This window comes from Neodiprion virginianus, chromosome 2 (genome assembly GCF_021901495.1).
Source record: "Neodiprion virginianus isolate iyNeoVirg1 chromosome 2, iyNeoVirg1.1, whole genome shotgun sequence".
In the NCBI taxonomy this organism is placed as follows: domain Eukaryota; kingdom Metazoa; phylum Arthropoda; class Insecta; order Hymenoptera; family Diprionidae; genus Neodiprion; species Neodiprion virginianus.
The window spans coordinates 8,306,442-8,318,941 of record NC_060878.1 but is presented as its reverse complement, the minus strand read 5'-3'; the positions used below and the strand labels follow the sequence as shown (position 1 = coordinate 8,318,941).

Sequence of the window (12,500 nt, the reverse complement as noted above, 5' to 3'; positions counted from 1 at the left end):
AGTGTAGGATGTAAAGTATTTTTCATCTCCTGACAGTTGAAAATAAGAACACCGACTAAAAGCATTAAAAATTTCTGTACTATACCCCGCGACCGCGAAGTGGATGTGAATAATTTGTCGCAGTTAACGCTACCCCGTAACCCGCTACGAGGCTACGAGTTACTCGAGATGAAAAATCATCCCCCATGCTTAAAGCACCTGTATTATAAACCTCGCCTCTTAACAATTGTCGACGATTATCTTTCACGCAACATTTCGTGGGATTGAATAATGAATCGGGGAAAATAACTACTCCCTCTCGCTCATTCCCTAGCTTTGTTCTTTACCTGCCATCGTCAGGGCCAGCGTGGCCAGAAGGAAACCCAGACGGGGTGCAGGTCCTCCGGGAACACGAGACGGCTCCATCCCTGTCCGACCCCAACCGCCCACTGAACTCGTCCAGTCGTTACGAACCTCGGTTTGGAACAACCCACCGACTGACTCGCTTTGGGTTTTGGTCGAAGGTAGCGACGGCGCGTCGGCAAGCGTCGGTTGGGGGAGGGGGGTGGGTTTGAAAAATCGAACTTAGACGCCGGGCGTCGCGCCCCCAGGATGTAGACCTCCGGATGCTACGGACACCGCGCGTTTAATCGTTCCCTCGTCTGGGTATGTTATTAGAAAAGTCGTAGACCATGAGACGATTCGATGATCCTTCGTGCTCATCCCGTGGTCCGTACCATTAATGGTCTGCCTCGATAGGCACTATCGCTTGGACCATATTACGGTTGATTCCTCTACGGGAAATCAGGTCAGTGTCCAGCATTGTCAAGTAACGTTGTCATTTGAAGTTCGTGTTGTTATCACGTGTGTTTGTTGTGTAGTCTGATGCACGAGACTAGACGAATGGTCGACGAATTAGTTCGTTCACACGGTATTCAGGGATATGTTTGATGAGAGTCTAGTTATAAGTAATTCAAGACAGACGAAACACTCGTTACTCCAATATGCTCTGTCATTGGCTTTCAAATCCGTTTAGAGCGACAATATTTTCATAGACTGTAGATCACTGGTCGAAATAATCGAACCTGATAGAAAAGAGACAAAAGTTATCATGATGACTCTGATCTTGTAAATGATTGACAAAAAAATGTAAAAAGACTTGTATTTGATGAAATACATTTCTCCAGTCTTGTTAAGTATTTTGTTCGCATCATTGATCTTGGTTTTTAGCTAAGTATAGAATTGTGGCCTCCTGCGTGCCTGAAAGCGAAATTTCGTGAATTTGGCGTTTACGGATCGTTTTGCAACTGAGCTGACATTATGACTATGGAAATGTGATGGAAATATCGTATATTTTTCGACTAATGAACTTCTCAGCATGCGTCTACAGATAATTCGGTTAGCTAATCATTTTTAAATCCTGAGACAAATGTGTCTTCTCTCTATTCCAACCCCTCAACTTATAATTATATCCGAAACCGCGGTACATTGATCTGTTCGATAAATGTTAAGGAAATTGAAATTTGGAGCTTACAGTTTTAGCAATTAGAATTAGTTTCGTAATCAAGTTTCCAACACCAACGATTCTGAACTGTTACTTATACTTGTTTTACTTTCAGATGGCTGACGTAGCAGAAAACGCACTCTTTACTGATCCCGTAACAGCAATATCTCAGGGTAAACGTCACCTCCTAGTTCGCGATTATGGAATGGCAGTTACAGCCCTTGCCCAGGCATGCGAACTACTGGCACAGAAGTATGGAGAAACTGCCGACGAACTCGCGGAACCATACCTTCTCTATGGAAGAGCTCTTCTGGCTTTAGCCAGAGAAGAAACCGAGGTGTTAGGTGGTGCAGTTCCTGGTTCCGATGAAGTGGAAGCTGAGGACGAAGTCGATGAAGATGACAATAACGTAAACGAGGAAAAAGAAGATGATAATGAGACTGATGATGAGGAAAACGGAGTCAAGAAATCTAATGGCGCTGCTACACATGCGGAAAAGGTAAGATTTGTATCCTCTGGTTGAACTGTCGGAGGTTTGACAGTGAAACACCAATAAATACAAATTTTTTTATTGCTTGGTTTGCGAAATACTAAATTGGATTTTCATCTTGATACAGGTGACCTTGACCAACAATGAAGCAAACACGAAAACAGATACAACGCCAAAGGCTAAGGGCGATAGCTTGACAGAAGCAAAAGTAGAAACGCAAACGAAAACAACTAGCGAAGCGACCAAAAATTCTGTCGCTCCGAGTAAAGAAGAGTCTACTACCCGAGTTGATAAAGATAAAACTGCTGATAAAGATGAGACTAAAGTGCCTTCGACTTCGGAGGATTCAAAAAAAGATGTGGAACATAATGAAAAAGCTAAGGTAGCAGACAAAAAACCTGATAGCACAGAGTCGAAAGAAAAAATCGTATCCTCTGAAACTCCATCAGCTTCAACTTCCAGTGACAAAGAAGTTTCAAAGGTAACTCAAAACGGCGAAGCATCTATAAACGAAGATGAGGAAGGTGAAGATGTTTCAAAAGATGAAGATGACGATGATATTAACAACCTGCAGCTCGCGTGGGAGGTGCTGGAGTCGGGAAAATTGATTCTACTAAAACGTGGACCACCTGGCTGGAAACATTTGGCTGAAGCACACAGATTACTTGGAGAAGTAGCGATGGAAAGTGGTAATCAGCAGGGAGCATTGACCGACTTACAAGCCTGCTTAGACCTCTTAGCAAAGATTGAACCCTGTGATCCAAGGGCCATCGCCGAAACATATTACCAGCTTGGATTGGCTTACTCGTTAGCAAACGAATTTGACTCTAGTATTGAACAATTCAACGAAGCTACTTCGCTCCTGCAAGCGCATATTCAACAGCTCGAAGAAAGTAAGGATTCCCACAAGAAAGATGATCCGTTCTACACTGTCGAAGGTGAAATAAAGGAATTGAAGGAACTGCTACCTGAAATTCAAGAAAAGATCGCCGATATGAAAGACTTCAAGGAAGAAGCGTGCAAGGCCATGGTCGAAGGTATAAAGAGTAAAGTAGCCGCTGACTGTCTCAATGGCGCCGGTCCGAGTGGAGACGGTGCCAGTTCTAGCGCCGAATCAACCTCCACAAATCAAGCAAAGCCTGCCAGTGATATCTCGCACCTTGTCCGGAAGAAACGCAAGGCGGATGAATCTGATAAATTGGAAATTGAAACACCATCCAAGAAACCGACTTCTTGAAGAAATATTTTAATGTCAAATGAAATATGTTTCCCATGTCATTTTAAAATACCTGCTGACGATATTATTGCGATACATTTTACCGTTCTTATCATTTTCTACTATAATGTCAATGTGTGATTTTTAATTATGAAAGAAACAGTGAAAAAAAAGCCGGAAAAAAAACGTTAGAAGAACAGACTTTGGTGTAACATTACCACATAATATTATGCACTCAGCCAATTTTAGTTTGGATCAAAATTTAAGTATTAAGTTTATAATATGTGCACTTGAAATGGAACAAGTACACGCGCTCTAGGCTTTGGTGAAATGAACTGTTGAGTCACTATCACCACTTGTGAGTCTACTAGGTTTTGCACATTTTTAGCACTTGTTAAGAGCATAACGAGATATGCCTAGTTCCAATATTTGGTTAGTATTTTAAGGGATACTGTTGATTTTTCATTTTTTCTTTCCATTGCATTCTTCTTGATTTACGATGTTCGATTTTTAATAACTTAACGAGACACATTGATTGCGTTCTTTCATTTAATTTTTTATTCTTGTTCATTAGTCAATGTGTTTTATATTTCCTATTTATTGTTCAATCACCTAAAGTATAATATTACCCGAAACTAGTTACATTTTAAGCTTATTCTGGCTGTTCATCAAGACTTTGTATATTATGTGAGGAAACAAAAAAAAAAATGAAAACAAATAAGACTGTAATTATTAAGTTAGGTCTTGGTAAATAAAAATTAAATGGTTTTCTAGAATCGCGTTTAATTTCTGTTATTCCCTTTCTCTTAAAAAATAACATCGAGCGCTGGGTGAAAACAAACACCAAATGGACGGATTGAATACGTGAAGGGAATTTCGCGTAAATATAAGATCTAATGCACTAATGTTTCTATTACTACGCTTTACTGATATTTTCACGTAGTTTTCATTGGACGGATTAGTTTAATCGAATTGACAAAATTCACTTACACATTTGTTCGAGCAGTAACTTCTTTCATTTATGAAACTCCCGATAATTGAATGGAAAATATTATTCGCCTAGTAATTCTTCTATACCATCGTCTTTGTCAGAACTGTCCTGCCTTTGAATGTTAATCTTATATCCTAAGGCCTCCAATAAATTTACGTTGTAGTAATAACTCAAATTTATTCCGGGTACGAGCCGTTTTAACTCTTCGATTGTTCCACGCGCCTTTTCAGTCTCTCCTATGTTCGCGTAATGCTGTGTCAATGTCGCAAACAAGTCACCACGTCGTACAGATTGTTCTAAATCGCTTCCCTGCGACTCTATCAGTTGGCGAGCTTGAGACACTGCTGCTTCAGTCTCACCGTGTTCAAAGAGTCTGTTGACAATATTCATTGTCAATAAAATTGCAAGTAAATGCACATCTGTAATTCAAGTCAAATACTCACTTTTTGATGTCCAAATAGCGCTTTATGGTTGCCATTCTATTATTAACCATATCATTGGCCCTTTTGTGCAAGTTTCGATCACGAGGTGTAGTGACCTTTGATAAGCATCTGCTCGCCTGATTAAGAGCATCGAATGCTTTTTCGTAATTTTGAAATTCATCTATTTCAACCTGGGCACATGCGACATAAAAATTTGCCAGTAAATCCATCGCTTTACCTTTCGAGTAGAAATTTATTATGTTCTTTAAAACTTCTGGTTGATTTTGCCAATCTAATGACTGTAGATAGTTTCCAGCCATAATATAAATCTCTCGCTGTCGCGAGACTTGGGCAAAGAAACAAATTTTCTCTGTATCACCTGACTTCAGAAGAGCTTTCATAGCTCTGAGTTTATTTCCAGCTTGAGTGAACTTTTTAGTAGCCAGATGATAATTCCCTTGGGAGAATGCAATTTCTCCTATTTTCTCTAACGTCGAAGTTCGGATCTGTTCTCTTTCCATGTTATTATCAATTTTCTCTAATGTCAATTTCTCTGCCAAATCCTCGGTGAGTACAATATTGTGAGCTTGTATTAATTCTAATGCTTCCATGTAATATTTACCAGTTGCAAGTAAATCAACAGCTTTGTCTATCTGTTCATTCTGTACAAAATAGTCTGCGCATTTCCTAATCAATGCCGGATCTGAGTCTGCATTTATATCCATAGTTATCAACTGTAAAGCATTATACTGCTGCGTTTTGAATGCCAGATCTAAGGCCTTGTGAAGCATCCCAGCTTTATGATATAACAGAACAGCTTTATCGGGCTGCTCAGCTTCTTCGAAATATTTTGCTACGTCAATTTGCGCGTGACGCGGCGCCAGCATAGCCAAAGGCCACAACTCCTCAGTCATGTCGTTTTCCTGTTACAAATAGATCATTTGGAGTTGATGTCAAGAAAATTAGATTAATCCACAAAATTTTGACTTACTTTGCAAATACGAATTGCATTGGTATACGCCTTAGCTGCACTATAAAAATGTACAGCTCGTGCTATGTTATTTCTTGACTCGTGATGTGCAGCAAGATGGTAGGCCGAAGCTGCATGATTAGTCCTAGTAACAAGCTCGGATACTTCTTCGTCACGCCCAAGATAACACAATAAACGAGTCATGGCTAAGGTGTCGTTTGCACTTTCGTAAAGACGCAATGCTGCCTCCATATCACCAGTTGATTCAATATACTGTGCATGCCAGATATGTATTTCCCTGAATTATGCGAATTATGAGTCGCAGTAAATACAATGTGCCAGTTGTTTCTGAATTCGACAAATACTCACTGGTCGTCTGAGTTAGACAAGTATGCCTGTAATTCTCTCGGCCTAGACAGAAGCATCCGCGGTACTTCAAATCTGTGACAATCTGCCTTTGTGTACATCTCTATTGCCTCTGATATCTTGCCTTCCTGTTCAAGAGTCTTTGCGTAATTATAATAGCTTGTTTTCTCACGGATTTTATTTTCCTTTATTGCCAGATCTATAGACTCCTCATACTTGTTACGTGCTTCTAACATAGAACACAAGAGATCCAATCTATTCGCATCTCGAAAAAGACGCTCTGCGTCTTCCTGAAAAATATATATGTTTATTTTTCTGAACTTAAGATCAATATATATTTTGTGGATGTATTTGTTCTGACCAATATTATGCATGAAAATTGTTCATTCTCACATATAAACCAAGCTGAACTGCCAATATGCCACATTTTGCGTCCAAGTTTAAATCGTCGTCTTGCATCGCTTCTCTCAAGGCTCTAGCTCCTCGGGCATGCTTCATATGGCCTAGGCAGAGTGAAGCCATATTCAGCTGTTTGGTTTTGACACACATTCTTGCCAGACTTTTCCAAATGGCTTCATTTTGAATTGTTTTGATCGCTTTGAAGGCTTCGTCCATGTTGGCTATACTTATATAGAAACTAAAATCTAGGATTGCTTTTTTTGTCACCGTATCACATACGCCAAGTTCTTCAAAATCGCGCATTACTATATAACGTACTTTACTCTCATTGTCAAATGTTACTTCTGAATTTAAAATCATTATATGCGGAGTGCGAACTCCCAACAATCTGCAGTTTTCATCTTTTACTGAACGTACATCTTGTACTACAATCCCATGATCTGATGTTGCAAACATTGTTATCAACACAACACTTGTTAAGGGTTCCTGGAATCGATATAAATTGCGTTAACTTTACATAAAATACAAATAACAAACTCGTAATTGTACTAAATAGGAAATTTTAGGATGACACAAATGTTTAACGAATCTTGAATACAGTAGTCGTACCTGAGCAGGGGTGGGTATTATTTGTGATGGAGGTCTTGAGTTCGCAGAATCCAACTTTTGTGCACGGCAGACTAAAAGTCTTGGATCATCATCGTCCCAACAATGAGAAGTCACTAATCGACCTTTGCACTGGATTGCTCTAAGAATAATTACAATAAAATAAGGTAGAAGCTTGAAAAAAAAGCGACTCAGCTCTCTTTGCTATAGTCAGGTGCGACGACTTACGTAGGAGATTCTTCATGCCCATCTTCGGGATCAGCAAAATTATATTCATAGATCTGATCGCTTTCGATATCCCAAACATAAAAAATCGAACTAGGCATTAAATTAGCCATTGCAACAGTGATTGAAACGCATCTGCAGTCAGAGTTGCACCTAGCTTCAATGATTTCGGCAAAATCATCAATCGCTTCAAAAACAGCTTTAGCCCTTGTGTACAATTTGGCTTCTCTCTTGCTCACGTCCCAAATTTTAAGAATCCCATTCAGTGAAGCAACTGTCAGATATCGGCTAGTTAGCTCCATTGTAATTGGTTCACCCTCTTCAGGGGATGCAGGCAGCGTTTGAGTTAGACTGCCTTCTATAGATCTCAGTTGAATGACGAGCGGCGTCAGCACAATTAGAGTACTTTCATAAATCAGTATTTTCTCCGTGTCGCAATTGAAGGATCCGACGAGTGTAGTGGATATGGAATTTTCCCTGCTCAATTTATAAACGGCAATTTGTCTCCCAGAAGAAACGGCAACATAATCTTTATTCACCGCTACAACCTGTACCTGCAGGTCAGTTTTCAGAACATAATTTTGACCATGCGTTTCCAGCAGGATTTGCTTGGGTGCCAACTGGCTGGCGCATATATTATCATTGTAAGCAGCGCACATTGGCTGCTGTCGCAAAATGAAAACGTTCGTTATGCAATTGACAACCAGAAGAGGATTTCTAAGTATTGTGGCACCCCACGCGAGCTGTTTTACTGTGCCATGAATTGTACAGGATTCTGGAATTGCTGGCCAGCCGTTATCCTCTGCATCTGAAGCATTTTTATGTTTCCAGAGATAAATTGTTCCCAAATTTGTACCAGCTGCTAGGGTTTCTGGAACAAGAATTGAGAATATAGGTCCAAGAAGAAAAAGAATTACAAAAAAAATTTGTTATATTTATTAGTTCATTGAATTCAATACCATTATTTTTGCAGTACGATAGACTCGTGCAGATCTCTTGAGGCGTTGCAATGTTTCCATTACTGGTGTCTGGTGGTGATAAGACATAAGTATCTCCGGTATGGAGATCCCAGCATCTGATAGCTAGTTCCCCTGTTAATACAGCCAGAGTATTTGTACCTGCCCAACAAAGAGCAGGACCGGATCGAGACATGTCGGTCTTGCCACTTAGTTTCACCTGAAAGTTGTCAGTTTTTGAAAAATTTTACATCATTTGATAGCGAATAAATTTTGCTACGAGATGAAGAACGATTCCTTACTTTGGTGAGCTCGGTGAGGCGACCAGTGATAGGATCTGCTTGAAAATGCCCAATATTCAGCCCTTCCGTCATCATGACTACAGAGTCTCGCGATTGATGGTGTAGCAAACAATGCAAAGTAGCACCATCCGTGTTCAGTACTTCAATACATTGCCCTTGACTATCAACAAAATATACCACCCCATTCATAGTTCCGATGTAAAAAGCGTGATTATCTCTTTGCGTTGTAACTGCAACGGGAGCTGCCGTTCTTGGTCGCCAAGAACTAAAAAGATCTAGCGCCCTTTCGTCACCAGCTACTGCTGCCTTCGCCAGGCCACTATAATATTATAATACCACAGTTATATTCGAGGTAAAGAGTACAGTCACTGCTTTCTTGAGATTACAAGAAACACTAGAAACAAAGTAAATATCTTCAACTTGATGGGAAATAATTGTGTTACATACTTAATATCAATAACTGGCTTCGATGGAACGACTTTGAACGCTATGTGAGTGAAAGAATCTTTTAATTCATGGTGAAACACCATTAGAAGCTGTCCTCTTGGGTCTATTTTCCATCCTATCAAAGAGCCAGCTGTATCAGCGGACACAAGTCGTCCACCATGCTGGCTCCACTCCAATATTGTAATAGGATCTCGATGTGGCGTGACGATAATGTTAAATTCATTCGCCCCAGAATCACCCGGCCAAACCTGAATAACAAGATGAGGGTTTATAACTATTTAAAGCATATTATACTACGGACAGCAATAATAATATTGGCTGGTTTATACCAACCCGAAGTTCCCCACTTTCCCATCCAGCAGCTAGCCAACGTCTATCATGATGCCACCCAATGGCGGTGACTTGGGCGACAGAGTGCGCGGGTGATTCTACATCCTGCAGAGGCTCGCCCAAGTCATCGTAAATTGTAACAAACCCTCCTTTGTCTTGTGAATAAGCAGCGACAGCTAACAGCGGATAGTTCGGATGCCACGCAGCGTATGTACTAATAGAAGCAGTCTCAGGATTTTGTACTCGAGTATCAAAATACAGCGACATTATGAAATGCTCTCCAATTGAATCGTGGCGTTTGAATTACCCAAATCGGCTCAAGGCAAACGAGGGTCTGAAATTATTTCAGTATCAGATGTAACACTAAATGTAAGCATTTTCGTGAAACTACGATAGGTTAGATCACAACCGGCGCCTAATATCGACTGATTCGGTCTAGAAGCTCTGATATCAATGACAAAATTTACGGTTTTTCAAACGTTCTAAGCTCGCTTTGGTTGTTTCTCGATAACGAATTCATAGCAAAATCAATTGTGTATCGATCGTTTGACATTTCGTGTAAACAAACACTTGACGTAGAAATAGTTAGTCAAGTTTTGTTACGATTGAGCACGTATACGGGATTAAAATTCGTTAATTATTCAACAGATCGACAGATTTATTTAGCAGTTTTTTTTTTCTTAAACCAAGAGTTCCCTTGGTTCTTTTTTACTTCATTTTTCTAGAATTCTACTAGTTTCCTATTTGATCGAAAACGCGCATGGCGGATTTTCACTGCAAGGAAGAAAATTTGGGTCATTTGGGTCACCTAACTGTCAACAAGCGATTCATTTAGAATGCATCATACATTTCCCAAAATAAAGAACATTCAACTTATTTAGTTATATGTATTTTAACAAAAATTGCAAATAGTAAATTCTTATTTATGTATGTTGAAGTTTAATTTTTTCCAACCTTTTGAAATATCTTTATATTCATTTACTCGGTGTCGAATTTCAATTTCAGTTAAAATATAGCATTTCGTTTATTATAAAATGTTGATAAGAATTTCACGATACAAACAAATTTACCTTCAAAAATGAATTACAATATCAACCGACGACATTTAAAGTACTTAGGTAAAACACGCGGGCTCTGATTCTAGCACCCTCATTTTCTGAAAGGAATCATAAATTTTCGTAAGCAAACAGGAGAATATATTATTTTATACAAGCGTGAAAATCACTATTACATTTTACCTTGAGATAATTTTGCCTTTGGTTGCCAGCACTCGCATCTGCGGCAGCCAACAGTGATCTGTAACGTTCTTCCAAGCTTTCAACTAGACTGTCTAGCTCGCACTGTTTTTCCGAACTCAGTGACATCGATAATTCACTACGCTGACCCTGGAGTTGTAGCTGCAAGGCTTTAACTTCGTTTTCTTTATCCTGATATGCAAATAATTTTGTAGGCCACTTGTAAAAACTATCTCAAAAGAGGGTAAAATGTATTTGGGAAATAATATGCACCTTTAAAATATGATAAATGCGCTTCTCATATTCATGGCTCATTCGTTCTTTAGTTTTTTCCAATTTTAAAATGCCTTTTTTTAAACTGGCCACTTTATTGATAAGGTTTTGATTCTGCTTTTGATTCGCCGCTTCCATATTTGCCCTCATTTTATTAAATTCTCGCTGGATTGTTGAGCACTGCTCAGTAACAATAGCTTTCAATTTAGCTTCCTGTGAAAAAATACGGTCATTGTGCGGCATTATTGAAAGATAAGAAACGTATGATTCAGATAAAAAATTCATAAACTGCGAACATACTTCATCTTTTTTTGCCTCCAAGTTCTTCTGTAGCCCATCAATCTCAGTTTTCAGTTTTTCAATTTCAGCATTTTTATTTAACTCAATCAATGCCAATTCTTCCTCTTTCCGACTGATCACTGTATCTTTCTTTTGCAGTTCCTCATCCTTCTGTTTGATTAAGTGTTCGTGCTGCTGTCGTGCAGCTTCCAATTTTTCAGAGCAACTACTTTCTACTGCACACAGTTCTTCATCCTTTGATTCAAACATCATGTATACATTATAGATTTTGAAATAGAACTAGAAATTCTGTTAGCTTATCACTACTTGACAACAAAGAGTAATACGCAGTTGTACCTTTGCCCTAGTAATTTTTTCCAAATTGGCAGTCAGCTCAGCAATATTATTTTCCAAGGTACTATTCTTACATTGGAATTCTTGCAGTTGCATATTCAACTCTGTAATTTTTTCATCCATACTTTGCTTACATTGCAGGAGGGCTTCCTCATTGCTTGCCTCAAGAGAATCCTTAATTTTTTTTACTTCCATTAATCTAGAGATGAGAAAATTGATGATTCATATTAGACATAGCTTATTACCGGATTTTGTTACCCACTTGGCTTTCAACGTTCCAATTTCTGCCGATAATTGTTTGATAGTAGCATGAAGGTGAGGCACTTCCTTTGCAGTAGAATTTTGTTGCAAACGATTTAGTTCTTGATTTAAACGTTCATTTTGTATCTGCAGTTCTTTCACAATAGTGGTCAAGGTCTCTATCCTTTGTTCGTAAATTGCGATTTGATTTTTGTCCGCTTTACTTCCCTCGTAGCATCGAGATGCACCGATATTCTTTGTGATGTGACCGCAACGACCAGTACTGGTCGAATCAGTGTCACGTTTTTGGTTTGGTGTTTTACTCCTGGTGAACTGGCATTGAATGCTCTTTGCATAATTCTTTGGCCATCCGCAATATGGGATTGTGCTCGCATCTGATAACTCGCTCCACGAGGAACTTCCGTGTACCTAAATTTTGTTCAAATATTCTTTGTCACAGTCTGTTTTAAACCACTTCACTTCAGATACTGTACCGTTGGAGTATACGATCTCCTTAACACTGGCAGAGGTCCATTTGGCGGCGGTTGGCTAAACATCCCACCTACATGTCCAGATTCCACTTGACAGCATAGTTCCATCAGATACTCATTCCTGAGTGCACGTTGCGTGGAGGCATAGCTCAGTTTATCCAACCAAAGCCGGCAGAGCTGCACATCTTCAGGCGCTGTGAGGGCTAAAATGTAAGGTCTAACTCGAGCCAAAGAATCCTTGAACTGCTCATCCAGCTTGAGTGCCTCCTGTTCATCGCGTTCCCTTGGTCTGGACATTTCTAATACCTAATACTCCATAAAACATATAAATGTACTCCAAATGATAGGCACTTTTAATTACATTATTTTATCAAATGCTTGAATTAAGCTTAAACTTTCTGAATTCATTTAATTTCTCCAATTTA

At 39.3% G+C, this 12,500-nt stretch overlaps 3 protein-coding genes across 4 annotated transcripts in view; 1 reads left to right on the top strand and 2 right to left on the bottom strand.

The window, feature by feature from the left end:
• The window catches only part of LOC124297343 (uncharacterized), a 17,478-nt gene extending 16,914 nt beyond the window's left edge, over positions 1-564 (bottom strand). Inside the window, exon 1 of the mRNA XM_046748265.1 lies at positions 327-564. Within this exon, the coding sequence (XP_046604221.1) occupies positions 327-405 (79 nt within the window). The 5' untranslated portion in view covers positions 406-564. The remainder of the gene's footprint in view (positions 1-326) is intronic.
• LOC124297324 (histone-binding protein N1/N2) overlaps positions 1-3,947 on the top strand; it is a 21,407-nt gene extending 17,460 nt beyond the window's left edge. The window contains exons 1-3 of one of the 2 annotated variants that reach the window (XM_046748243.1): positions 649-787; positions 1,599-1,982; positions 2,101-3,947. In XM_046748243.1, coding sequence (XP_046604199.1) covers positions 722-787; positions 1,599-1,982; positions 2,101-3,210 — 1,560 coding nt within the window. In that variant the 5' untranslated portion in view covers positions 649-721 and the 3' untranslated portion in view covers positions 3,211-3,947. Of the gene's footprint in view, positions 1-648; positions 788-1,598; positions 1,983-2,100 lie in introns of those variants that run through there. The other variant, XM_046748244.1, reaches the window with a different exon arrangement.
• On the bottom strand, positions 3,708-12,500 carry LOC124297311 (intraflagellar transport protein 140 homolog). Its single transcript, XM_046748211.1, has 16 exons — positions 12,079-12,500; positions 11,607-12,013; positions 11,348-11,543; positions 11,012-11,245; positions 10,712-10,924; positions 10,442-10,630; positions 8,874-9,121; positions 8,427-8,745; positions 8,128-8,344; positions 7,172-8,039; positions 6,947-7,085; positions 6,332-6,823; positions 5,942-6,228; positions 5,594-5,870; positions 4,624-5,525; positions 3,708-4,553 (listed from the first exon to the last, which is right to left on the bottom strand). Exons 1-16 carry the CDS (start codon positions 12,370-12,372, stop codon positions 4,241-4,243), a joined length of 5,595 nt encoding a protein of 1,864 aa, XP_046604167.1. The 5' UTR covers positions 12,373-12,500; the 3' UTR covers positions 3,708-4,240.

What these genes read in the sequence shown, in the direction of transcription:
- LOC124297311 (XM_046748211.1), bottom strand. Translation starts at nt 12,372, where the DNA reads ATGTCCAGACCAAGGGAACGCGATGAACAGGAGGCACTCAAGCTGGAT. An exon ending in ATGCAATTCGTATTTGCAAA is followed by an intron (nt 5,526 to 5,593) that starts GTAAGTCAAAAT and finishes TATTTGTAACAG; the next exon opens with GAAAACGACATGACTGAGGA. An exon ending in CGCTATTTGGACATCAAAAA is followed by an intron (nt 4,554 to 4,623) that starts GTGAGTATTTGA and finishes TATTGTCAACAG; the next exon opens with ACTCTTTGAACACGGTGAGA.